Source organism: Ananas comosus, linkage group 23 (assembly GCF_001540865.1).
Source record: "Ananas comosus cultivar F153 linkage group 23, ASM154086v1, whole genome shotgun sequence".
Classification (NCBI taxonomy): domain Eukaryota; kingdom Viridiplantae; phylum Streptophyta; class Magnoliopsida; order Poales; family Bromeliaceae; genus Ananas; species Ananas comosus.
The window spans coordinates 4,736,865-4,762,003 of record NC_033643.1 but is presented as its reverse complement, the minus strand read 5'-3'; the positions used below and the strand labels follow the sequence as shown (position 1 = coordinate 4,762,003).

General features: G+C 36.5%; 1 protein-coding gene and 2 long non-coding RNA genes across 4 annotated transcripts; 1 reads left to right on the top strand and 2 right to left on the bottom strand.

The window, feature by feature from the left end:
• Window positions 565-12,300, bottom strand: LOC109728100 (uncharacterized protein At4g19900). Its single transcript, XM_020258402.1, has 5 exons — window positions 10,988-12,300; window positions 9,667-9,816; window positions 2,600-2,737; window positions 2,266-2,460; window positions 565-1,397 (listed from the first exon to the last, which is right to left on the bottom strand). The coding sequence occupies exons 1-5, from the start codon at window positions 12,205-12,207 to the stop codon at window positions 1,211-1,213; spliced, it is 1,890 nt and encodes a 629-aa protein (XP_020113991.1). The 5' UTR covers window positions 12,208-12,300; the 3' UTR covers window positions 565-1,210.
• Window positions 13,701-14,231, bottom strand: LOC109727882. Of its 2 annotated transcripts, none has more exons than XR_002220869.1 (3): window positions 13,987-14,231; window positions 13,838-13,879; window positions 13,701-13,739 (listed from the first exon to the last, which is right to left on the bottom strand). It is a non-coding gene; the product is annotated as an uncharacterized LOC109727882 (long non-coding RNA). The 2 variants fall into 2 exon arrangements; XR_002220868.1 differs by having other exon boundaries at window positions 13,995-14,231.
• Window positions 24,098-24,889, top strand: LOC109727772. The gene is made up of 3 exons (XR_002220827.1): window positions 24,098-24,270; window positions 24,365-24,693; window positions 24,799-24,889. It is a non-coding gene; the product is annotated as an uncharacterized LOC109727772 (long non-coding RNA).

The following is a 25,139-nucleotide window of genomic DNA, read 5'->3' as shown; positions in this document are numbered from 1 at the left end:
AAAGGGCCAAAAAGTCTTTTATACTTCCGAAAGTATAGTAGTTCTGCAATATATATATATATATATAAAATGAAAGTTCCTATCTAATCCTAATTCCAATTTTGTTCCTGTGATGGCTACATCCCCGAAGATTAAGGAATAAACTGAAATATTCTACTCTTTTGCCGATCGTGAACAAGAAATCACAAAGAAGAATCACACGATCAAGAAATCACATAGAAGAATCATCGCCAATAATCCTTCTTTAGAAATAAAAAATCTTGGCAGAAAGTGCGATTTAAGGTATACCAAGTAATTATACAAATTACTGAACCACATTGTACTCTTATTATAACCATGTATCTTCATAACGAAAAACACATTCTCGCATTAGTTAAACAGCTACAAATGTATTAATAGAATCACCATTTGAAGGAGATCTCGAAAAGACAACTTTTACTACGAAAGCACAGTTATTCTTGCTATTACCATGTATCTTCATAGCTTAAAAAAACATTCTTTCATAGAGAAATAGCTAAAAAAACAAAATACTTGAAAGAGGTAAATGTATATGAAATTCACTAGTTGATAAGCAACCTTCCCAAAGAGCAAGTCTAAATTTGCACAAGGTGAAGTGAACAAAATATATAAAAATGTTCTAGAGCCAGTATAACAGGTAAACTTTCCCACATATCCATCACAAGAAACTTCATATAATCATACCAGAGCAACCACTCTCAACTCAAAGAATAGGAAGACATCAAACTTTTCTTAGTGAGGTTCCACAAAATTACTATTACAGTGGTCAGAGCATATTTTATCCAGAAATCAATATCATACGAGGCCTTCATCACTTGTACTCAAGTTGGAACTCTGAAGAAGTCTGCACCGCCTTGTGCTCCTCCTAGCATATATATGTTTTAAAAATGAATCTAAATAAATGAAGCCTCTGCGGGGTCCTTCGTATTAGCAGATGCTATGTATATGTTTTTGGATTCATGAATCCTTTTATGTAAAATTGCTTATTTCTGTATCTGGGGCCTATAGTGTGACTCATAACCAGTTACAATGATCCTCACAACTAGAGATCCTTTAGGTGCATGATATAATTACTAATTTGTATGGTTTAAACCCAAGTTTCAAGTTGACTCCCCATAGCAGTGCCTCTGTGTCTCTTTGATAAAGGACAGCTTCTACTGAATGAAACTTCAGAATTTTCCTCCTCGCTCCATTACAGAACATCACGGCAATAGAGACAATAGTGATTTAAGATCCTATCCACAAGACTATTGGGTTCAGGGACCAGCGCAGACGTAATGCTATTCCAGAGATGAAACGTAACTGATTCATTCATCATCTTTGCATAAAAACCATCTTGCTGCACTCTTTCAAATTCATCAACTGGTTCTGCAAAGTACCTGCACAAAATCAATATCCAGGATTCCATATTACTGAGTGTTCTCGAGACCATGCAGTTGACAGAACTGTGCCTTTGTGATAGTTAGATAGGTTCCTCGTAGCAATTTGAGTAAAGAAGGAAGCATGTCCAGCACAGTGAGCAAATGCTCCAAGGATGAGTAAAGAGAAAGAAAAAGTTTTAAAGACGCATGCCTTTTGTATTTAAAAGGACAATATCTTTGTCTCCTGGAATCTGCTGTCCGCTATCCCTAAGTTTGAATCATATGTAGCTTTCAATGTGCCAAACAAACAAATAGATATGCCTGATAATCTCAATATTAGAAGACATATTAAACCCATTCTCAGCTGCCATTTATCATAATTCATCCTTCAACTCTCAAGTTCAAAAGAACAGCTGGCATCCTGATTTATTTCCATCCAGAGATGAACAAATAGGGCCAATAACAGCTTGAAAGGCCTTCATAAGTAATAATTAACTCTTTTAAGCTACTAGAAATATGCATACAGGCTAGCGTTAAGATGCCAAAGTTTGAATCATGTAGTTTTAAGTTGTACTAAACAGACAAATAGAGATGCCTGATACTCTCAATATTAGTAGGCAATTAAGACCATTCTCAAGTAGACATTTAAGATCATTCTCAGCTGCATTTTGTCATAATTCATCCTTCAACTCTTGGATTCAAAAGAAAAACTGGCATTGTGATTTATTTTCACCCAGAGATGAACAAACAGGACCAACAACAACTAAAATGGTCATCACTACTCAAAATTAGGTCAAATTATCAGAAATATGCATGCAGACTGGCATCAAGATGCTAAAGTAATGGAGTTGGAAGATTCAACAAGATAACAGTACGGATAGCATACCTTGTGATATTTATTGGACTAATTGGGTAAAATACAAAAGGAGGTTCTATCTTTATATTCAGCTGTCCATAGCCTTTATCTGCTTTGGTGGAAAACCTGTTTAGTACTCTTGTGACCAGATCAGCTCCATTATACTTCAAAAGGGTATCATCATATGTTGAATAAAATTCTTTTAGGCACTCCATAAGGAAATTACTGCAAAAAATATCCGAGATATAATCAAAATTAAAAAGAGAAGGTGCAAGCCCATTACTGAACTTGAAAAATAAAAAGAGGCACACCTCAATTGACTGATTGTAAAAAGAAAACATCTTGTCGGATGCTGTAACAGTACCTGTGCTTTTCAAATGCCATCACCGCACCAGTAAAGGTTGAGTTCCCATCAATAATGTCTGCAACTCCAACAGAATTTTGGAGTGATTGTAACGGATTTAGAACTATAACATCGGAGTCAAGATAGATACCACCATACCTGCAATTTTAGATAGAAGTCCACGCGTGCATATTACGACATAGAACTATATAACTCATAAGAAGTAAAATAGAAAATATTTAAACAGAAAAAACATTGTTTTCCTTGACAGTTAGATGTTCTTTGTGTAAAAGTTATTAATGATATTCTTTGTGTAAAAGTTAATAAACATACGAGGAAAAATAAAAATTAAAGTACAATAAAAAAAATAAGTGTTTAACAATATTCATTCCATTTCAGAAACAATTTTAGAAAGGAAAAGGATATCGACAGTTAGATGTTAACAAACAACTTAAAGTACATGTTCTCATAGGCTACTTCAGGAGAAAACAAAGTATACAAATATTGTTACACAAAAGACACAAAGATCTCATTGTCTAGTCGAGGGCCTGCAGTTCGTGCTGACATTAAACACGTCAGCATAATTAATCTAAAGCTATCTGTATTTTCAGGTTTAGACGCACATAATAGATTCCAGCTCAACAGCTAGGGAAAACTATCTAAGCAGACAGGAAATAGAACGAATCAAACAAAAACTTAGTAAAAATAATTCAGCCATAAAAAAGAAACTAAGTTTCTCAGATAAGGTAGGGTCAGAACTAGAGTCCAAAGATCTTAATTATCTTAGAATCTAAATATTCTAGCAGCAGTTCAACAGATAAACTAACAGATTTTCATAATATACTTATGACCCATCTCTTAATACACGAAAAAATTGAAAGGACAGATTTTCTCATTAACAAGAATAGATTTCAGGGTAAGAATCCCTTAGTCACATGATTCATGCAAATTTTAAGAATCAATTTATAGTGTACTATTAAAGGAAGGAGACAAATATTAACACCAGCTTCATCAATCCATTAAATTTGATCAACAACAATAAGGCTCCAATATGCCGCAAAAACAACCTACTAACTTATAGGGAAGAAGGAAATTTTCCAGTGAAATATGAAGTTAGGCAAACACAGAAAGAAAAAAGAGTCCATATATTGTGGCCGGAAAAGTCTTCGCCAATAATTACAAATGTAAGCTAAATATGATTCTTGATTACTTTCTCCCAGATGACTACAATTCCTTGTCCTAGACTACAAGGCTTCCCCTTCTTTATGCAATATTCCCTCTACAATGCCTAATCCAATATCCAACATCTGCCCCTTGCACATAGCAAGGAGACCACCCTCTCTTCACAAAACAAGGGACTAGTATCTCACTAATGAGAATTCATACAAGCTAATAAGCTGCATGACCAACGAGCACTTTGCAAAAGCAGGGAGCTCAAACAGAAGCCTAAATAGGCCAGTATAGAGCCATCAACCTTTTAGTGTCTTGTATATCGAGTTCAGCACCTTTAATCCCTCAAGAAGCCATGCTTGCCCTGTCATATCACTTCTATATACTTTTACAATTATGTTAGACTTCAAATAAGTGGCACCGCTGGTCAACCCATGAATAAAAGAATATTAAAGTCTTAAATAATCGTCCCTGCAACCTCATGCCACTCATATCAAACCAATTACCTTCCTTGGCATGTTCTGCCAGACCGCATCATTCATCGTCCTTTAACAACAAAGCTAAAGTAGCGATGATTGGTTCTTCATCTTATAATCTACTCCAAATAGTCACATAGGCAAAAGGGGAGCTTAAAAGATATCAAAGAACACACAAGATGAGGAAGCAAAATCCATTCTCTTACTCCTTCAATAGTCGTAAAGCACAAGTAGTATGAAATACATGCTACGACAGGCTCAATCATTCTCTCAATAGACTGTATATGAACTGTCTAATTAACGACATACAAATATCAATCCAGTCATTTTGAGTGATTGACTTGGGTGCATTATTCCAAAAAGCGATCTACATGCGGTTCGGATCATCAACAGTACCGTGTATGTAACATGCGGTGTAGTATGCGGTCAGACCGCATATGCGGCCTACATACAGCTACATATGCGACAGGCAACCATATATGCGGCCGCATATGCGTTAGTGTTAAGGTGGGATTGAAACGCCATGTTGAACACGATTGTTTGTTTAATGATTATAAGTATACGACCATTTTCATTCAAGTTTCGCAAATAATAAGGTATATAAATGCATTAATCTTATATAAAGATAACCAAACTATCTTCCTTTTATTTTCATAGGTATTATTCTTAATATATCTAATAACTATGTTTATAAATATCAGTGAATAATTTTATAGTTGTTACTTTTTAGGTATTATCATACTATATATTTTTTTTTAGGTGTTGCCTTGTATGGCGTGAATGACAATTTATTGAGAAAATTATTATTCTTCATAGAAGTTTAGCATACTATTTTTAGACACTTGTTTTTTGTTTTGACATACTTGTTTTTTGTTTTGACATTTTTATGATTTTACATTGAAATTCTATTTATTTCACTATTTAATAATTAAGAGTAAATTGTTAATTATTAGTTTAGCGGTACATGTATGCGTACCAAGTCCTAAGCTTGAAATTAATTATTTCAATTTGTGAACTCCGAATTGTTACTTTAATTATTTAGCTTTGCTATGAAGTGTCTATATATCTTTTTAATACCAATAAATACTTATGACACTCCCAGGATTTGAAATAGTCCTATATATAGGATATAATAGGGCTAAACCACTTAATCCGGCTATAGCATTTTAGGCAATGGCTAAGCCTAAGAGGTTAAGAGGGTAAGCATGTTAGAGCCAGAGTAGTTCTTGGATGACACCCCCTTAGAAAGCGGGGCATCACAGCTGGTATCAGAGCTAATCACCAGCTAGAAGTGTGAGATGAGTCTCGACTGAGTTAGGCTCATACAGCAAGTAGAGTGCAACTCTCCAGCTGACAACCGTTATGGGTGAAGCGCGGCTCCTCACAAGGCCGCTAAAGCTAGTGAGACGAGTCTCACATTGCCTGGTGCTTGTGTGTGCTTGAGCCTGACGTCCTCGTTAGGGTTTAAAGAGAGAAGGAATGTGGCACTCGCAAGATTTCAAATAGTCATATATATAGAATACAATAAAGCTAAACCTTTTAACCTGGTTATAGCATTTTGGGCGGCGGCCAAGCTCAAGAGGTTTAGAGGGCTAAGTGTGTTAGGGCTAAAGTAATTCTAGGATGGGTGACTCCCCTGGGAAGCAAGGCATCACAATACTCTTAATATTTTAATAGGGGCCACATATGCGCCCGTATACCGCATACCGCATATGCAGTTATGCACTATGTGGTGAGTAACCGCATGGGTACCACATATCGCATTTTGAAACACCATTTGGGCAGATCTTGTGTTCCTTATGGTGACAAAAAATAGTAAGCCGATTATAGCATTCTGGACGGTGGCCAAGCCCAAGAAGTTAAGAGGGTTAAGTGTGTTAGGGCTAGAGTAATTCTAGGATGGGTGACTCCCCTGGGAAGAGAGACGCCACAATACTTTTAATATTTTAATTGCTGGGCCACATATGCGCATGTATACCGCATATGCACTATGCAATGGGTAACCGCATGGGTATCACATATCACATTTTGAAACACCATTTGGGTGCATCTTACGTTCCTTATGGTGATAAAAATAAGTTAGCTGCGTTTGGCATTCTAAGAGTTCACTATAGATGGTGTATAACATCTAAAATCGATTAACACTACTAGTGGACCTCATCCTAGTTTACGCTACCAATGCACTACAGGCCCAATGTTATGAGTGACAAGTTTACGATTTCACAAAAATCTCAACCAAGAAGCCACCTACACTGCTATAGGGTTGCTTCTTGCTACTCCACAAAATAGCATCACGAGAGAGCAAGAACGCATAGCAGAAAGTTGATTTTCACTTATCCAAGTCTCCAGCTGAATCAACATCCAAGTAACCCTTTGATCACAAATCACTTCCTTGATAGCTATGCATATAATTAATTGGTTGTCGGATAATAAAAACATATCCACTTGAGATCTTTCCAAAGAGCTAATAGGTTTCACTTGACATTGGCTAATCAATCGTAGTATATAACATATGTCACACCCATTACACATCACGGCATATATAAAGCTACCCACGGCACTGGAATAAGGGACATTTGTTCTTTTCTCCTTTTTTCACCCCTTGGACACATTTCAAGGTTAAGCTATTCACCTTAACCGATCGAAATATCAATGGGCTTAAAAGTTAAGCATTTTGAATCATTCTAAAATTTCCTTTATGTAAATCTTAACAATCCGTACAAATTTTCAACTTAGGGCACATAGTTGGCCTCTCCCAGGTCCAATACAAAATTGACGGAAATCCACTCCTTAGACACCATCATCAAATTTATTTCATTTCAAATCAGTAGTATATCATTGACATACAGCAATAAGATAGTGAAATTTTTTACAGGCCACATGATATAAATAGAGTTTTTTCTATCGATCATCTCAAAACCATTGAAGATAATTGTATACAGGAATTTTAGATACCATTGTTGCAACCATTGCTTTAGGCTATAAGTAGAACGTTGAAATCTACAAACCTTACGCTTGGCCTTCAACGACAAAATTAACCAGTTGTTCCATATAAATTTTCCCGTTTAGTTCTCACATCATCCACTTCGCATGATCCCTCCCATATCATCCACTTCGCCCAGTTGGAACTACGAGAGAATTTGAGTTTTGAAAAGCGTTCATCTTCTCGCTCGAGAAGAGAAAAAGCTCCAGAATAGAACTATCCCCTACATGAAGCTGTTATGAAACAACTATGAGATGCATAAGGCAACCTAGGAGCTTGAGAGCACGATGTTCGAGCGTTTCCCTCATATGTTTGAGGATTCAACTTGAGATATGGATTTTAAGCTTTGCGAGCTAAACTTTTTGCAGAAGAGAAGGTAGTATACTGACCTTTTACAAATTAGTAGAGTTCCAATATGTGACACCCCAACTTCCCAGGGGTTCACCCATCCTAGGACTACTCCCATCCTAGCACGCTTAACTCTCTTAACCTCTTGGGCCTAGCCACCATCGAAAATACTTAAGCCGGGTTAAGAGTATTAGCCCTATTATATCATATATATATATATATATAAAGGACTACCCAGGGTCTCACATTCTTTCCCTTTTAAGCCCTGACGTCCTCACCAGGCTCAGACTCACAATTATCAGGCGATGTAAGACTCGTCTCGTTAGCCTAAACCAACCTTGTGGGGGAGTCGCGCTCTACCCACAACAGTAAACAGCATGAGAGCCTCGCTCTCCCCGCTGAATAATTCTGGCTCAGCCGAGACTCATCTCACACTTCCGGCTAGTGATTGGCTTTGATACCAAATGTGACGCCCCAACTTCCCAGGGGGTCACCCATCCTAGGACTATTCCTGTCCTATTATGCTTAACTCTCTTAACCTCTTGGGCCTAGCCACCACCCAAAATACTTAAGCCGGGTTAAGAGTATTTGCCCTATTATATCATATATATAGGACTACCTGGGGGTCTCACACAATATGAAATAGTATTTGATACTATTTAGAAGGTTTTAAAGAAGGTCAAAATTAGTTGGATTGGTCTTGGCGCAAAATAGACATGAAAACAAAGTTTCAGAATCAAAACAACAAAACAGTCTAGATGCGTGAAGTTTCGGACTCATATTTTGGAGTACCAGTACTCAGCATGACAATCAGCCAAGAAGCCTTCGGATTTCGAGGTACTTCCTAAAGAGTACATGTACTAGGGTTGGAGCACCAGCACTAGGAGTTTAAGTACCTAAACTCTAGTGGTCTAAACAGTGTTAGAAACCTTCAAGTTTGCGAAACTGTTAACACTTTCGGGATGTGATGCCCAGCTTCCCAAAGGGTCACCTATCCTAGGACTACTCTAACCCTAACACCCTTAACCTTCTTAGCCTCTTAGGCCTACCTATTATCCAAAATGGTATAACTAGAATAAAAAATTTAGCCCTATTATATCTCATATATCGGATTTTTCCAAATCCTAACGATCTCATATTCCTGCGCACTTTAAGTCTTGACGTCCTTGTCAGACGCAAGTACACTCACAAGCACCAAGCAATATGAGACTCGTCTCGTTAACCTTCCGCCTTATGGGGAGTCACACTCCACCCACAAAGGTCATCAGCAGGGAAGCCGCACTCTTCCCACTATATGATCCTAACTCAACCAAGAATCATCTCACACTTCCGGCCGGTGATTGACTCTGATACCAACAATAACGCCCCACTTTTCAGGGGATCACCCATCCTAAGACTAGCTCTAATACGCTTAACCTTCTCAACCTCTTAGATCTAGCCATCGCCCAAAATGCTATAGCCGGGTAAAGAAATTTAGCCTATTATATCTCATATATAGAATTATTCCAAATCCTAGGGGTGTCACACGGGAAGCTTCCGCTGCAACCCAGGGCATGATAGATCCTATAGCGACATCTAGGTTAAAATATTCCCTTTTATCTGAAAAACCAGATTTCAATCATTAATTGTTCTATCCTTTCCTGACCACACAAAGAAGCACATACTTAACATAAGTAGATTTCTTTTAACCTTTTCTGCAAAATTAAATGTCCATAGACATGTTATAGGTTCCGAGATATTCCAAGGTAATGGTATCAATAGATGCATAACTACAGGTCATAATAATATTAAACTCTAGGTGCCATTTCACCCACACAAGGATCATTACCAAATGGTTCCATGTTTATATTTCTAATATACAGACAAGATCATTGAGAAAATGCTCCTCTTCGACAATGCGCCAACACAAAAAATCATCAATCCCATTAAAAACCATAACTAGGATCTCTAGATAATTCGAAGAAATGTTTACAATGAAAAGAAAATATATTATTAGCTGAAAATTATTAAAATACAAAATGAGTAACATATCAAGGAAAAAGAGTCCACTACAAGTATCAGATACTAACATTCTGAGTAAAAAATTAATTTAAAAAGAAACAAAAACTTACTTGTATAGAGCAGCAAGACGTATTAGCTCACTATAATGTATTGGGTAATGCTTTGTCTTCCTCCATTCAAACCACACAGATGCAAAAATGTGGGTTGGAGTGTCATCCAAAAGTTCACCAAGATTTGGTACAGCAACAGCAACTCTAAATCTGTTCAAAGAGGCAGCAAGGTTGGTGAATGAGAATGACACCTTGTTGACATGACGCTTTAATATATATGCTTATATAGGTTCACTTGTCTAAATCGATTGAAAATATCTAATATAGCTTGTGTGGTTTCCCCAAGTCTGATATCAAACCATCAACTAGAAGGCAATCAAATCTTATGAAACATAAAAAATTTGAAATGTCATTTCACAAGATTTCTGAAAAACATCAACTGCAGAAACGAACAGCATAGCCAAACTAGGTAATGTGAAGTTTTTCAGAGTTGAAGCAATACACAATGGATAACAAGTCAGCAACACTAAGGGGGCGTTTGGATTGGCATAGATTCAACACAACAATAAATCAATTTTAGGAAAGAGTAGAAGCATTAGTTCCCCTTACATCGGTGGTAACATTAAAACATCCGCCGCTAAGCCATGGGCTAAATTCCGGATCTCTTTCAATGACAGACAACTTTAGACCTTTCTGGGAGAAAGTTGTTTTCAAGGAATGAGGTTACGGTTAGGAGACAAATCTACTCAGTGACATCATAATCAATGGAAGAGCTAATGTTTCTACTCACTCTGAATTGCAACTATGCTAAGAGGGGCAAACAATCTTGGCGAAGCAACCAAAACTCCACCATTTATATTCTGTGACAACTTAATTAGGATAAAACAAAATGACATGGCAGAAACTAGATATTTAAAAATTATAGCGAATAGCATGACCAAACAAACTCCTAAACTCTATTTAGTCTAACATGGTAAACCATAGAAAGAAGAAAACAAAAAAACACAGATGAGCACCCAGATGCTCTGTTCATGGGAATAGCACAGGTTAAATTAGCAACTAAAGAAACGAAAAACAAAACTTTTACCCTATTCTACACACTTTTGTACCCATATCCTATCACCGCAATTACCCTCGGAAGTCGAAGAAACAAACTATTCTGCTAATGTATATAGTAACTTACAAGCTAACAACTTCCTTCGAAATAATTGAGCATTTAAATGGCAAAGTTGACCAATCTTAAACACTTGTTTACCCATTCTATCTCTACAATTTACCTTGGAAGTCGAAGTTCTGCTATTTTATCCATTAATATGACAAGCTTGCAATCACTTTTGAAATGACAAAAAGAACAGGCTTTGGAGACTTAGAGAAGTAGTACCCATCCTTGACGAACTCTCGGAAGAAATCCAGCTCTATGGTCTCTGAAAACACAACAACGCACGCATCCTTATGATGCCGGAGAAGGCTTTCCAGACCCCGCTTGTGCCGCACACCATATGTCCACGGCGGGCTGTTCCAAACCATGAAGATCCTCATTGAGCACCGACCATCCCCCAGAAACCGATCCATGAACTCAGAGAACTTGAGATGCCGGTCTAAGCCAGGAAAGTAACCCCATCTCCAGCCATCAGTGACATCACGAATCTCCTTCTCTTCCGCGTCCCCTTTCTGCACAGCCATTTTGTTCCTCCCCACCTCACGTTCTTCCCTCTCCTTGGGAGCTATCTCATTCTTCTCTTCCTCCTTTCCGTCCGAATGCAGACTTCGCCTCTCAGATCCTTTGACATCCCTAGCACCTCCCTTTACAAACGGGATCTTTTCCATTTCCTTGAAGAGGGCCTTCTGCATCAGCAGGTCTCCCTTGGTGAGCGCCGTGAGCGCAGGCCCGTCAGGATCCTGGAGCAGAGGATGGTTCTTAGGGTTCAGCAGCTCGAGGTCGGAGCGGAGCATCCTGTCGCGCCGGAGGAAATCCCCCTTCCCCTCCAGCCACCGCGCCCACCCCTCCCGCAGCACGGAATCTCCCCCGCCCCCGACCTTGAGCAGCAGGACGTCCTCTATCCGCTTGATCAGGCTGAGCTTGAGTCGTACGTCCTCGTCGACCGGCTCGTCATCAGATCCAAAAGCGATCCGGCTGCGTTCTGCCTGCCGGAGCTCGTTCGGCAGGGCGTCGTCTCCCCACCACGCACCGGTCGCGGGGCGTCCGAAAGGGCGGCGGGCGACGCCGAGGGCGTGGTCCCAGAAGAGCCCGGAGGGGGAGGGCGGGGCGAGAGGAAGGTCCGACTCGTCGGAGTCGGCGTCGGCGTCGGCGTTGGCGTCGGCGTCATTGGTGCGGACGATTTCGTCCTCCTCCGCGAGACCTAGGAGGCGGGAGCGCTCGGCGTCCTCGTCGAGGACGTCGAGCTCGTCGATACGGTCGTCGAGGGGGTCGAACGGAGGGCGGGGGAAGACGGAGGGGAGGGAGAGAAGGGAGGGGGCGGCGGAGAGGCGGGAGTGGAGGACGGTGAGAGAGAGCAGGAGGAGGAGCGCAGCGGCGAAGGCGCAGAGCTGAGGGCCGAAGGTGGACCTCCGCCGGGAGGAGAACTGGGGACGGAGAAGCATTTCGCCTTGGATTTTACCCGATGTTAGGTGGCAGCGACGGCGGAGGACGAGGCAAATGCGGAGTTGGAGGTGCAGGTTGGCATGAAAAATCCTACTTGTAAACTCCTACCGCCGATACCTGACACTGATGATTTGTGTAAACCTTTTTTAGGGCCTGTAAAAAATCTTCACCAAATACTAGTGAAGGCCCGCGCTTCGCCGCGGGAAATTTACGTAATTTCTAAAATTTTTTAAATAGATTATTCAACATTGTTTGCTAAAATTGGTTATAAAAATTAAGTAAAATCAAAATGAACAATTAAATATTTAAAATTTAAAATTTTTTATTATCCAAAATTTAAATGTAAATTTAGAATATAAAATGTTCAAGCTTAAAATTTAAATTTTAACATATGAAATTGAAATCTCAATATTTGGAATTAAATATTTGAATTTTTTAAATTCAATCTATAATTTAATATATATTTAAAATATTGAAACTTGAAATTTGAAATTTAAAATTTAAAAATCTTATATTTTATCTTAATTACTAAAACTAAATTTTAAAAGTTTACAATTTTACATTTTAAATTTCAGTTTTTGAATTTTTAATATTAGATTTTGTATGAAATTTTGCTGAATTCTAAATGTTTTTATGTAATTCTAACCTTTCATAATTCTGAATTCGGAAATATCGTTGATGTAATTTCGAATTATGAATTCTATCATTTTATACGCATCAAATATCCTGATTGAGTTCAGATCCGAATTCTAAATTTTAAACGTTACATGTATCGAATAAGTCAGCAAGCAGGAATTCAGCTAGGGAATTCAAAATTCCATGAAGAATATAGAGAAAATAACTATACTTTGTTCAAACTGTCCTAGCCAGTTTATTTCTTATTTTCGAGTTTCGGCCAAACCTGAGGATAACTGAGTTGTAGAGGGTAAGGAGTTAGGTAGGATGGTCATTGATAAGCTACACCGCTACTATAGTTCTGAACTTGCTGGAAAGATGTTTGTGTATGATGCGGGAAAAAAACCTATTCACATTAGGAGCTCTCCCACAAAACAATTTCGAGAATTTTAGAATTAATATTCAGAATTCATAACTTAGAATCTACAATTCATAATGCAAATTCATACAAAATGTTGCTTATGGCAGAAACTATATTTTTTTATTTGAGACACATAGAAAAAGCAAATAATTAAACAAACAAATATATATAATTTTCAAAATTTTAAAACTTATAATTTTAGTATAAAATTTAAAATCTACAATTTAGAAACTAAAATTTAAAATTTAAAACATAAAAAATTTAAAATTTAGTTTTTGTAATTAAGGAAAAATATACAATTTTAAATTGTAAGTTTCATTTTAAATTTAAACATTCAATATTTTAAATATTAAACTACAAATTGAATTTAAAAAAAACAAATACTAAACTTTAAATATTGGAATTTTACTTTTAAATGTAAAAATTAAAATTTTAAGTTTTGACATTTTATAGTAGGCGCAATTTTGCAAAAGGTAAATCCAAATCATCATATATCTGCAACGTAACAAAACAAAAAATCCGTAAAAAACTAATAGTAAGAACTAAATATCAATAGTTGCATAACAACAATATGATATATATACCGGAAGTACCTGATTCAGTGGTTTCTTGTAATATGGAACCAGCGAACCAACCTACATAAAGAAGCCCTAATTTGCATCATAAAATTGGAGTAAGATAATAATAAGAATTGCTTCAGATAGTTGTACATTATTTGGATGAGTCAAAGATATCTACTTACAGACTCACCACTTGCATTCATAAAAGTTTGACGTTTGGCAAGCATGACAGGAGAATCGCGAATACGGCCTGCATATAAAACAACTAAAATATATTAAAATATATCTAAATCAAAGTATATATATTCTGTATTACGTTACTAACAAGGTTTGCAATTCCCAGCATAAAATGAGCAAATAATTAAACAAACAAAGAAAAAATTGCATATTTATTTGCGGATATTAGCCTACACCTAAGTTAAGCAGATTAATTGGTTATCATAAGTTAGAATTAAAAAATGGCTCAGGTGGCAAATGATTAATATACTACAAAAGTTCGCAACACATTCCTACAAACAAAAGAATTAGTCATTTGGTACATCCAAAGAATAATGTTGATGCACATGTACAGATTCATCTTCTCTCCTAAATTAAATAGGAAAAAGAAGAATTATAAATGCGTATATAATGGTACAACTTTCTGTATGTGAAAAATACTATCTGTACATCTACATATAAGTGTAAACCTTATATCACCTTCACATCTAAAATTACATTTATATCTAATAACAATAGTCTAAATTATTTCATATTTATTTATATATTTTATATTTTATATAAAAATAAATAGCAAATTATGTAATAAATTATTATATAATAATATATTATTATCTATATAAAAGCAAAGTATATATATATATATAGAGAGAGAGAGAGACGGAGGAGAGAAGAATTAATAAATTATAATGTTTATAAATAAATTTAGTATATATATTAAATAAAATTATAGTAGTATATATAGAATTATAAAATTTATATAAATAAATTTTTATAATTCTCATCTCTCCTCCTCTCTCTATCTCTCTCTCTCCATTATATATATATATATATGTATTATAATAAATTATATATATATAAAATAAACTTAGTATAATATATATATAGAAATTATGAAATATATATGTTAGTATATATCTATATAGGAAGAGAGAGAGAATTATAAAAATATAATAATAAATTATTATATTTTATAAATAATAATAGAATAAAATATAGAGAGAGAGGAGAATTATATGTTAATTAAATATATATATGAAATTGATTATATATATATATATATATATTATATATTATATATTTATTTATGTTTTATTGTGAGGATATTATATATATATATATTAATAATTATAAATAAATATAGAAGTTATACTTATATATATATATATATATATATAGAGAGAGAGAGAGAGAGAGAGAGAGGAGGGAGGTCCACCGGTCACCGTGTGACCTCTCTGCATGTGGTCCACCGGGCCGAAGTACGCCCCGTTGGACCCCCGTGAAACCACGGCTAGACTCCGAAGCGGAGTGTGGGGGCGGTTTTTCCGCCTAGCCCCCCCGCCCCGGCTCCAGCTCAATGCTTCCCGCCCCAGCCTCCGGCTCCCAGCGGCCGCCGGCCGTGTGCCAGCCCCGCGCTAACGCGCGCGCGCGGAGAGAGAGAGGTGCCCGGGGGGGTGGGGAGAGGAGAGAGGGGGGTAGATTTAGAGAGAGAGCGGGAGGGGAGAGGGGGGGAGAGAGAGAGAGCCGAGGGGAAGGGGGGGGAGCGAGAGAAAGCGGTGGGAAGAGAGAGAGAGCGCAGAGGGGGGGTGGGGAAAGGGAGAGAGGGGGAGAGAGAAGAAACAGGGAGGGTCAGGGTGGACGGGGTTGGGAGACGGGGGGCAAGGAATCGGAGAGAGAGAGAGAGCGGGGAAGAGAGAGGGAGAGAGAGAGAGAGAGCAGGGAAAGGAAGAGAGGTGGAAGAGCGAGAAGAGAGAGACCCGCAAACACCCGACAGGCAGAGAGAAGAGAGGGGGGCCCGCTGTGCCCCTCGCCAGCACGGCCCGTGCCCCGGTGGTGCGCGCAGAGAGAAGAGAGAGAGAGAGGAAGAGAGAAGGAGAGATGGGCGGCGGCGGAGGGGCCTGCAACATGAGAGAGAGAGAGAGAGAGAAGAGAGAGAGGGCTGTGGGGAAGAGGCGAGAGGGGAGAGAGGTGGAGAGAGAGCCGGGTGGGGCGGGGGGGCCCACCGAAGCCGCAAGAGAGAGGTGAGCCGGAAAGAGAGAAAGAGAGAGAAGGCCAGGGTAAAAAAAAAAAAAAAAATCCCGAAGCGCGCCGCGAACCGGCGAAGGCGCCGTAAAACTCAGCTTTTACATCATATGTATGATAATATAAATCTTGATTTTTATCAAATAAAATAGAAGATTATGTAAATCTAAAAAAATTAAACGAACTTTATTTAAATGCACATTGTCCATTTACGAACATTTCTTTATAATTTTAAAACAAAGTTTAAATTTAAATTTAAATTTCAATGAATTTAGAATTTTAAAATTGCACATGTGACATATGCCGAAATTTTAAATTTTAAATTTTAAATTTTAAAAATTAAAATTAAAAATATAAAAATCTAAATTTAAATTTTAAAATTTTGATATTTAAAGTTGAAATTTGAAAAATTAAAATATGAAATTTAAATTTAAAATTAGTAAAATTTAAAATTTTTGAAGTTTATAAATTTGATATTGAAATTTAAATTTTATATTTTAAATTTTAATTTTAAATAAAATTAAATTTGCCAATAAAAAGTTTAGAAATTAAAAATTGAAAATTATATAATTAAAATTTAAAATTTGACATTTAAATTATGAAATTATAAAATTTAATTTTTGATATTTCAAATTTAAAATTCAAATTTTAATTTGAAATTAAAAATTTGAATATAAATTAAATTGTAAAGTTTAAAATTTAAAATTTAAAATTTGAAATTTATGTTGAAATTTAAAATTTCATGTTGAAATTTAAAAGTTAGAACTTGATGCATCTTTGCCCAAGAATGGTGGAATTCTTTTCCTTTAGTTAGAGTGGATTATAATTTTACTCCATTCTTTGGAGTATAGTTAAACTATACTCTCAAAATTACAGTACTTTTTTTTCTCCCAAATGCTTCAGTATTTTTTTTTTTACCAAATGCTTTATAGGATAAATTTTCTATCGGTGTAGCATAGTTTAACTATACTATGTTTTTAAGGGTATCCAAACGGGGCTTAATATCTGAAATTTAAAAATAAATAAAAAAATAAATATTTTAAATTATTCTATCAAAATTATAATATCTTTTTGCATAAAAAATTATTAATTTTATCAATCAATAGATATATAAAAGCTTGAGTTTTAGGAGGTGTTACATGTCCCCGTTTCTCCTGATATGTTTCCTCTCTCTCACCCGCTATCCGTTCCCTTTATCTATTGCTAAGAGCGCTTACGCGTCGCCAATCCCACCTCTCCTGATCTGTTCTCTTTCCCACCCTCAATCCTTTCATTTTCTCTCACCGCGATCCTTCTCTCTCACCCCCAATTTCTTCCTCCTCTATATCGGCTCAGATCTAGCAAGTACCGAGGCATATCCTTTGTCGTACGCATAATTCCCGCAAATCCCGCAAGGCGCAAAGGGTTGTCGCACTCTACCATGGCCTTCCTCCTTCCCCATACATATGTTCCAGGGGGTTGTCAGGGGGGTGCCAAAGTATGGCAGCGAGGCGGCGTACTCCTCTCCTCCCTTTATTTGCGATAGGCATCCTATTCCTTCTGGCGCTTCATCCCCTTCCTTCTTTCCTCGCTATCATCCTCGTTGTCGTCAGGGGTTGGTCGCCTGATGCCCATAGGTATGGATCGTAATCATCGCAATTGTTGGCTTAAAATGGGCCAGCATCCTGCCCTGTGGTGGGAGGCCATGTTGGGCCGAGTCATGTTCGAAATGGCGTGAGGCTGGGTGGGCCGAGTCATGTTTGAAATGGTGTGAGGCTGGGTAGGCCGATTCACAATCGAAACCCGTGGGCGCTGTTTCTGTATGCTTTAAGTGAATTGATTGAGTATTTCTAACAACTTGAGCTTTTGGGATTAATGGTTAGCACCAACGATCCGACAAGTGGTATCAGAGCCAGAGGTCACGGGTTCGATTCTCGAATGCTGCAAATGTGTGCAAGTACTGGAGGGGGGATTGTTGGCTTAAATGGGCCAGCATCCTGCCCTGTGGCGGGAGGCCATGTTGGGCCGAGTCATGTTCGAAATGGCATGAGGCTGGGTGGGCCGAGTCACAATCGAAACCCGTAGGCGCTGTTTCTTCCCTACGATGAGTACCCTTCCCCTCTGTCTGCTTCACCGTCATTCTCCCTCCTCCTCCCTCTCTCATCCTACCCTACTCCCCCCTCTCTATTCCCCTTCGGTACTTGCTTATAAATATGCCTTCATCTATACAGAGGGAGCTCTACCTGCTAGACTCCATTTTCAAGGTTTGCTTCTTTTGGTGTTTTTCTAGGTCCTCCGCTAATGCTCCCTATATGCTGAATTATTGGCGTCAATTTCCAAGGTTTGCTTAAGGTTTTAGCAATTATTTGAAATATATATATATATATATTTATACATTTTTTTATAAATGCAAAGGAGCTAATGTTTATACTTTTGATGATCTTCTAGGTTGTCTTCTACTGCTCCCTATACACTGAACAACTTTTCTCTCCCTGTGCCTACACTCTTGTTGTCTCACTAATTTTGGCGAGTGACACGATGGTCTACTTGCTCTAAATTATAATATGCATTTTGCTTCTGCCAACTTTGGTGGGTTTGAATGGTGGGGACGTTTGGACTATCAGTTTTGATATTTTTTAAAGTGCCTTTTGATATAGTTATACTTAACAAACTTTTTTAAAAAAAAAGATAAGAAAGGTGAAGGTCTAAACTATTACTTTCGCTTAATGCAAACTACGACTTGCTAAGAACATATTTTGGCATATGTGCCTTTTGATACACTTATACTTAACAAATTTTTTTTTTTAAAAAAAAAGAACAAGAAGGGTAGTTTATCATGTAAGCTATGGTTTAGAGTATATTTTGGCAGATCGATGTATTTGATATTATTAAATTTTTTGTGATTTAAAACTTATTAGGCCTCTTGGGAGCCCAATAATTATTAATGGGCTTTGCTCAGGAGACCAACTAAAGTTTTCATATGTGAAGTTTAGTCCCACATTGGAAACTAAAAGGGTGTTGATGGTATTTATATATATTCCTTTTCAAGTTAGTTGTTTAGGAGAAAATAAGAGTTATGCTCTCGTTTAAACGCACGCACGCACAGGCCGGGCGGGTGGCGCGCGAGCGGTCCATACACCCGATTTATTTTTTTTATTTTTTTATTTTTTTGATTTTATCTTTATCCTAATCCTAATCCTTATCCTTATGCCTATAATCTTAGGCCTATCTTGTTCTACACGGATTTGACGTGTTGAAGTAAGATTCTCACCTCGGATATATATATTGGAGGAGGTTGCGTGAGTTCGTGAAGAACCCGAGCATACCTAAACCCCACCTCGCCTTTTCCTACTTTCTCGCCATTATTTTTTTTTTGTGCCGATTTTCGCCGAGTTTTCTTTGCTGGATCTGAAGCTTGTTGGGTTCATCTTGTGCCACCTTGAAAGCGTGCCAACAAGATGGAATGTGGTCGCACTACAAGAATATTATATATTGGTGGCGAGTAATGTCGCCACCATATGTATAAAAAGTTGCACCACCTTATAAAAAATAGTGTGGCGACATTTTATCGCCACAAAATATGACATTTAGTGGCGATTATTTGTCGCCACCTTATTAAAGATAGCATCGCAATATTTTATCGCCACCAAATATGATTTTTTAGTGGCAACTATTAGTCGCCACCTTATTAAAGATAACGTGGCGGTATTTTTTTTACCATCAAATATGACTTTTTAGTGGCCCTTATTAGTCGCCACCTTTCATGAAAATAAGGTGGCAATACATTTTCGCCACCAAATGTATACCTTAAGTGGCAATCACTAAAGTCGCCACCTTAGTTGAAGATAAAGAAGTAACTTTTTGTCGCCACCAACTATGCGAGTAAAATGGCCACTAGTAATAAAAAGGTAATAAAATAAAATATAAAAATACACAGTTTATATTTTATAAACAAAACATATACAAAATAACGAACAAAATATTTAAGTAAACAAAATTATTCTTTTAACAATAATTTAAAAGGCTAATTGACTTCTGATCCACAACAGCTTAAAAACAAAATAATAGCAACATCAATTTAAAGGCAATAGAGTAACAATATTCGATATACAGTTCAACATCATTCCTGACTCTCTAAAGTTTAAAAATAAAAAAATACCTAAAAACGACAAAAAAATGCTTCAGCTCCTATTTCAACAGTAATTCATTTCCTGTAACAAATAAAAGGGAGAAAAAAAAATTATATAAACTAAACAATCTACAACAAGAGTTGGAGTATTTTTTGCATAGTTGGATACACAAATAATTTGTCCACTTGAATTCCTGATTCAATGGATTATTAACAAAATAGACAATTGTCAAAACTGTGATATATACTATTCTATCTCCTAATACTCATTAGGAGGAAGAAAAAAAAATAATGCACCGATGCATATTAACTGCCTCTTTGAGTCTATGGCATTGTTCTTAAAAGAAATCCGCTGCTTAAAATATGATGCCTTACTTTACAAAAATAAGGTTAATTAACTTAACCACTAATATTTTCAAAAAGAAGCGAGATGAACCTAACTTGCTGATTATTGTCCAAAGTGTGCAACTATAGTTCATATTAGATTGCATTTGTAAATGGCTCCATAGCGTCTAGTGTGTTATTCAAGGAAATTATAGCATACTCAAAGTAGTCAATACATATGCTCAGCTTTTACTGAATCTTAGCATTCTAACCTAGCCAACGAGGCATATTTCCATTTTATTGCACCTCAATATAGGGCTGGCAAACGAGCGAGCCGGCTCGCGTTCGACTCATATTCGACTCGATATTCAGCTCGCTCGAACTCGACTCGAAATTAAATGAGCCGAGCTTGAACAAAAAAAAAAAAGCTCCAAATTCATTTCAAGCCGAGCTTGAGCATTGGTCGGCTCGCTCGAAAAGCTCGAAAAGCTCGAATATATATATATATATATATATATATTAAAAATATTTATAAATATAATGTATTTTAATTATATATAGCGATATAGGCTGAGTAATATGTGTTTAATTTAATTTGGGCCATTGTTGTTGGGCCATTATTTTTGGGCCATTACATACACACTCTCTTTTTCAGACTTTCACATAACCCTAACATGATAACATTCAAATTCCTAAATCCCTAATTTTTTCTCCTCTTTCTCTCTCTCTCGTTCTCCGTCCGATCCTCACCCTAAGTCAATCACTAATTTTTTCCCCTCTCTCTCTCTCGTTCTCCCTCAGACCCTCACCCAGTCACCCTGAGTCCCCAACTACTTACACCACGACCACGCAGCCGCCACCCGCCAGCCCGCCACTCGGCACCTCGTCGGTCGTTGTCGTCGAACTCGTTCACCACCGTCACCCCAACCTCATCCGGCGAACTCATCGACCTATCAAATCGACCACTCACCAGTCACCACTAAGCTTTTTTGGTTTAGTGACGACGATGCATTCCATCTCATAAACCTCTTAGATCTCCAATTCCACCTCCTTTGCCTAGTTAGGTACGTAATCTCCTTCTCCTCCCCTCGTTTTATTCGATTTAATCAGAATTTGGTTCCCCACATCTAATTAAATCCACTTTGTTGTTGTTGATGATGATGATGATGATGATTGTTGTTGTTGTTGTTTGCTGGGTTTTTTGATCGGGTTCATTGACTATTGTTGGGGGTGTTGTTATTTTTATTGTTGATGATGATGATGATGATGATGATGATGATGATGATGATGTTATTATTGTTCCCATATCATGTTCTTAAAAAAAAATCATAATCTTATTATTATTTTAATATTTTTATTTTTGTAAAATGAGTTGTCTGAGACTCTGAGGTTAGAGGTATTTTGTTTATATTGTTGCAACACAAAAATAAGTATTTTGTGCTATTTGTGTTACCATAGCATGCATGATTTTTTTTTTTCCAAAAAGATGATGATGATGATGATAATTTATTTTTATATTTAGATGTCTTCTTCACGGATTCCTTCTTCTCAAAATTCTATATCTTCTCCTGCCATTGATAACGTTATTATTGATGACTCACCGATCGATGTCGATAAGGAGTGCGGAGATGATGGAGATAATAACCAATTGATGAAGGATAAGGTGATCGCCACCGATAGCCTATCAAAGAAAAGCGGGAGAAAAAAAACATCAGATGTATGGAAGAGCTATAAAAAAATTCAAGTAAAAGAGAAAGGAAAATCTATTGAGAAATATAAATGCTGCAACTGTCCGGCAACTTTTCACATACCTAAGTACGGTACCACTTCTCAATTTAAAAGCCATTTACTTGATTGCCTACAGACAAAGCTAGGTAAAAAGCAAAGTATTATATCTTTTGCTTCCACTAGCACAACAGCTATTGATACTATTGGAGAAAAGTACCTTTCTAAGGTTTCAAAAGGAGAATATGACCACAAAGTGATAAAAGAAATAATTGCAAAAATGATTATGGTGCATGAGTATCCGTTTAGTATAGCTGAGCATTCATGGTTTAATATGTTACTGAAAGTTTTGAATCCTAATTATGAAAAGATTTCTAGAAAGACTATAAAGAATGATTGCATGGAAGTGTATGAAAATGAAAAAGATAAGCTAAAGAAGATGCTTAAAGGTGTTGGTAGGATAAGTTTAACATCGGATACGTGGACATCCAACCAAACAATTGGTTATATGTGCTTGACTGCTCATTTATAGATTCTGAATGGAAATTACAAAAACGTGTCATAAATTTTTGTGAGTTGGAGCCTCCACATACAGGGGTCGTCATTGCTGATGGTATTGTTGAATGCCTACTTAATTGGGGCATTGAGAACAAGATATCCACTATAACCTTGGATAATGCCTCCTCTAACGATGTGGCAGTTCGATTTTTAATGGATAACTTTGTTGCTAGAGGAAGACTTTTTTTTAAGGGAATTATCTTTCAAGTAAGATGTTGTGCTCATATCTTAAATTTAGTTGTTCAAGATGGGCTCAATGCAATTGGAGAAGTTATTGTAAACATTAGGAATAGTGTTGTTTACTTGAAAAAAAGTCCCTCACGTCTTCACAAATTTGGTGAAATTGCTCGACAACTTAATGTCTCTACAAGAAAAGGATTGGCATTAGATGTTGCAACTCGATGGAATTCAACATACATCATGTTAGATCATGCCTTTACATATAAAACCGTTTTCCAACAATATGCAACTAGAGATGCAAATTATAAATGGCTGCCATCTCAAAGTGACTGGATGAAAGCTCAAAAAGTGTTTGACTTTCTTGAAATTTTTTATGAAGTGACAAATATTTTCTCCGGTTCACTTTATCCTACAGCAAATCTTTTTCTTCTGGAGGTATGAAAAATAAAGGAACAGCTAAATCAAAAATCTGAATGTGAGGACGAATTTTTGAAAAACATGGCTGTTGAGATGCGAAAGAAGTTTGACAAATATTGGGGTGAGTGCAATATGTTGATGTCTATTGCAGCTGTTATGGATCCTCGTTACAAAATGAAGCTTATTAAGTTTTGCTTTCCTAAAATTTACTCTCAGATTGAATTTGTTGATCATATTTTAAAAGTTCAAAGAGTATTATTTGATATATATGAAGTTTATGTGCTTGAACAAGCCACAGAAGTATCTACACAAGAGGTTGGAGGATCAAATTTATCAAATGATGAAATTGGCCAAGATTTATCTATAAAGACAAAAGTTAAGACAAAAGGAAGAGCTGAATTTGATTTATTGTTGGAGACAGTTGACTCAATGGAAGTTGAAAAATCGGAATTGGAGATTTACTTGAAAGAGCAAAATGTGAGATGTGATGCATCTACAGACAAAACATTTGATGTTCTTAATTGGTGGAAAGTGAACTCTCACAAGTTTCCTATTCTTTCACAAATGACAAAAGATATTCTTTCTGTACCAATTACTATGGTGACATCAGCATCTGCATTTAGTGCAGGCGGAAAAGTTCTTACGGATTACCGAAGTTCATTATCTACTAGTACTGTAGAGGCTCTAGTATGTGGAGGAAATTGGATTCATGATGCTTCAAAACTACAATTAAACATTCCCAATGTAAGTTATTAAATACTTTTAATTTTGAATTTCATAATCTACTATTCATTACTTATGCTTTAGACAATTAACTATAATGGCTAACTTTACAGTCTGATTATCTAAATGAGGAGAGTCTCATCATTCCAATTCCCGAAGTTGTGGATCCTTAGCTTACTATCTTTTTTGTAAGGTGAATAATTTTAAGAATGCACATATTACATAGTTTATTATTTTTTAAATTATTTTTTATATAAACTAACTTTTATTATGTTTTTTTGGTACAGGATGGAGTGATTTTGAGTTGAAGACTTAATGTTGTTTTCTATGCTTTGTTATGCCACCATGATGGCTCTTAAGACATATATGCTGATATGCACTTGGTCACTTGGATTAATGTTGAATTTTTATTTTTTTATGTTGGTGTATTTAACTATTTGATGTTGTTACTTTTATGATACTATATTTAGCTAAATATGCTTAGCTAACTTCACTTATCTAAATATGCTTAGCTAACTTTTCAATATTGAAAATTTCTTGTTTGATATGATTTTGTTACATTACAGTAAAATTGAATGCTATTGGTTGTTTGCTTGAGAAAATATGCAGGATTAAGGTAAAAGAATTATTCTTTATATAAAATTTTGATTTTAGTTTTATATGATTGGATAGTTTAATTCACTATTTGCTTATATAATTTATTCATCTTTTAACTGCATAGATGAAAAAGAGCAATATGGAGATTGGAGGCGAAAGAGAAGATATGCAAGGCTGCAAGAAAAATACAAAAGGAAATTGACATTCATTACAAGGTTAGATATCCAACTCAAATTATTTTTTTTAATATTATAATATTATATTTCTTGCAATTATTTGTATTTTGAACTATTGGACATGTTGCATCAAATTGTAGGTAATGTTCTATCAAAATTAAACTATTGATTATATAATGTCGAGAATTTCAATCGGCTCGTTTAGAGCTCGAGCTCGCTCGATTCGAAATTAGGCTCGCTCGAGCTCGGCTCGAATTAATTTCAAGCCGAGCTTGAGCCTAGATTTAGG

Bases quoted from the DNA above. Each gene is read 5' to 3' on its own strand.
- LOC109728100 (XM_020258402.1), bottom strand. From the start codon at position 12,207: ATGCTTCTCCGTCCCCAGTTCTCCTCCCGGCGGAGGTCCACCTTCGGC. The intron at 9,817-10,987 runs GTACTACTTCTC...CTCTTTGAACAG, and splicing joins CGAGAGTTCGTCAAGGATGG to ATTTAGAGTTGCTGTTGCTG. The intron at 1,398-2,265 runs GTATGCTATCCG...GATTTTGTGCAG, and splicing joins AGTCCAATAAATATCACAAG to GTACTTTGCAGAACCAGTTG.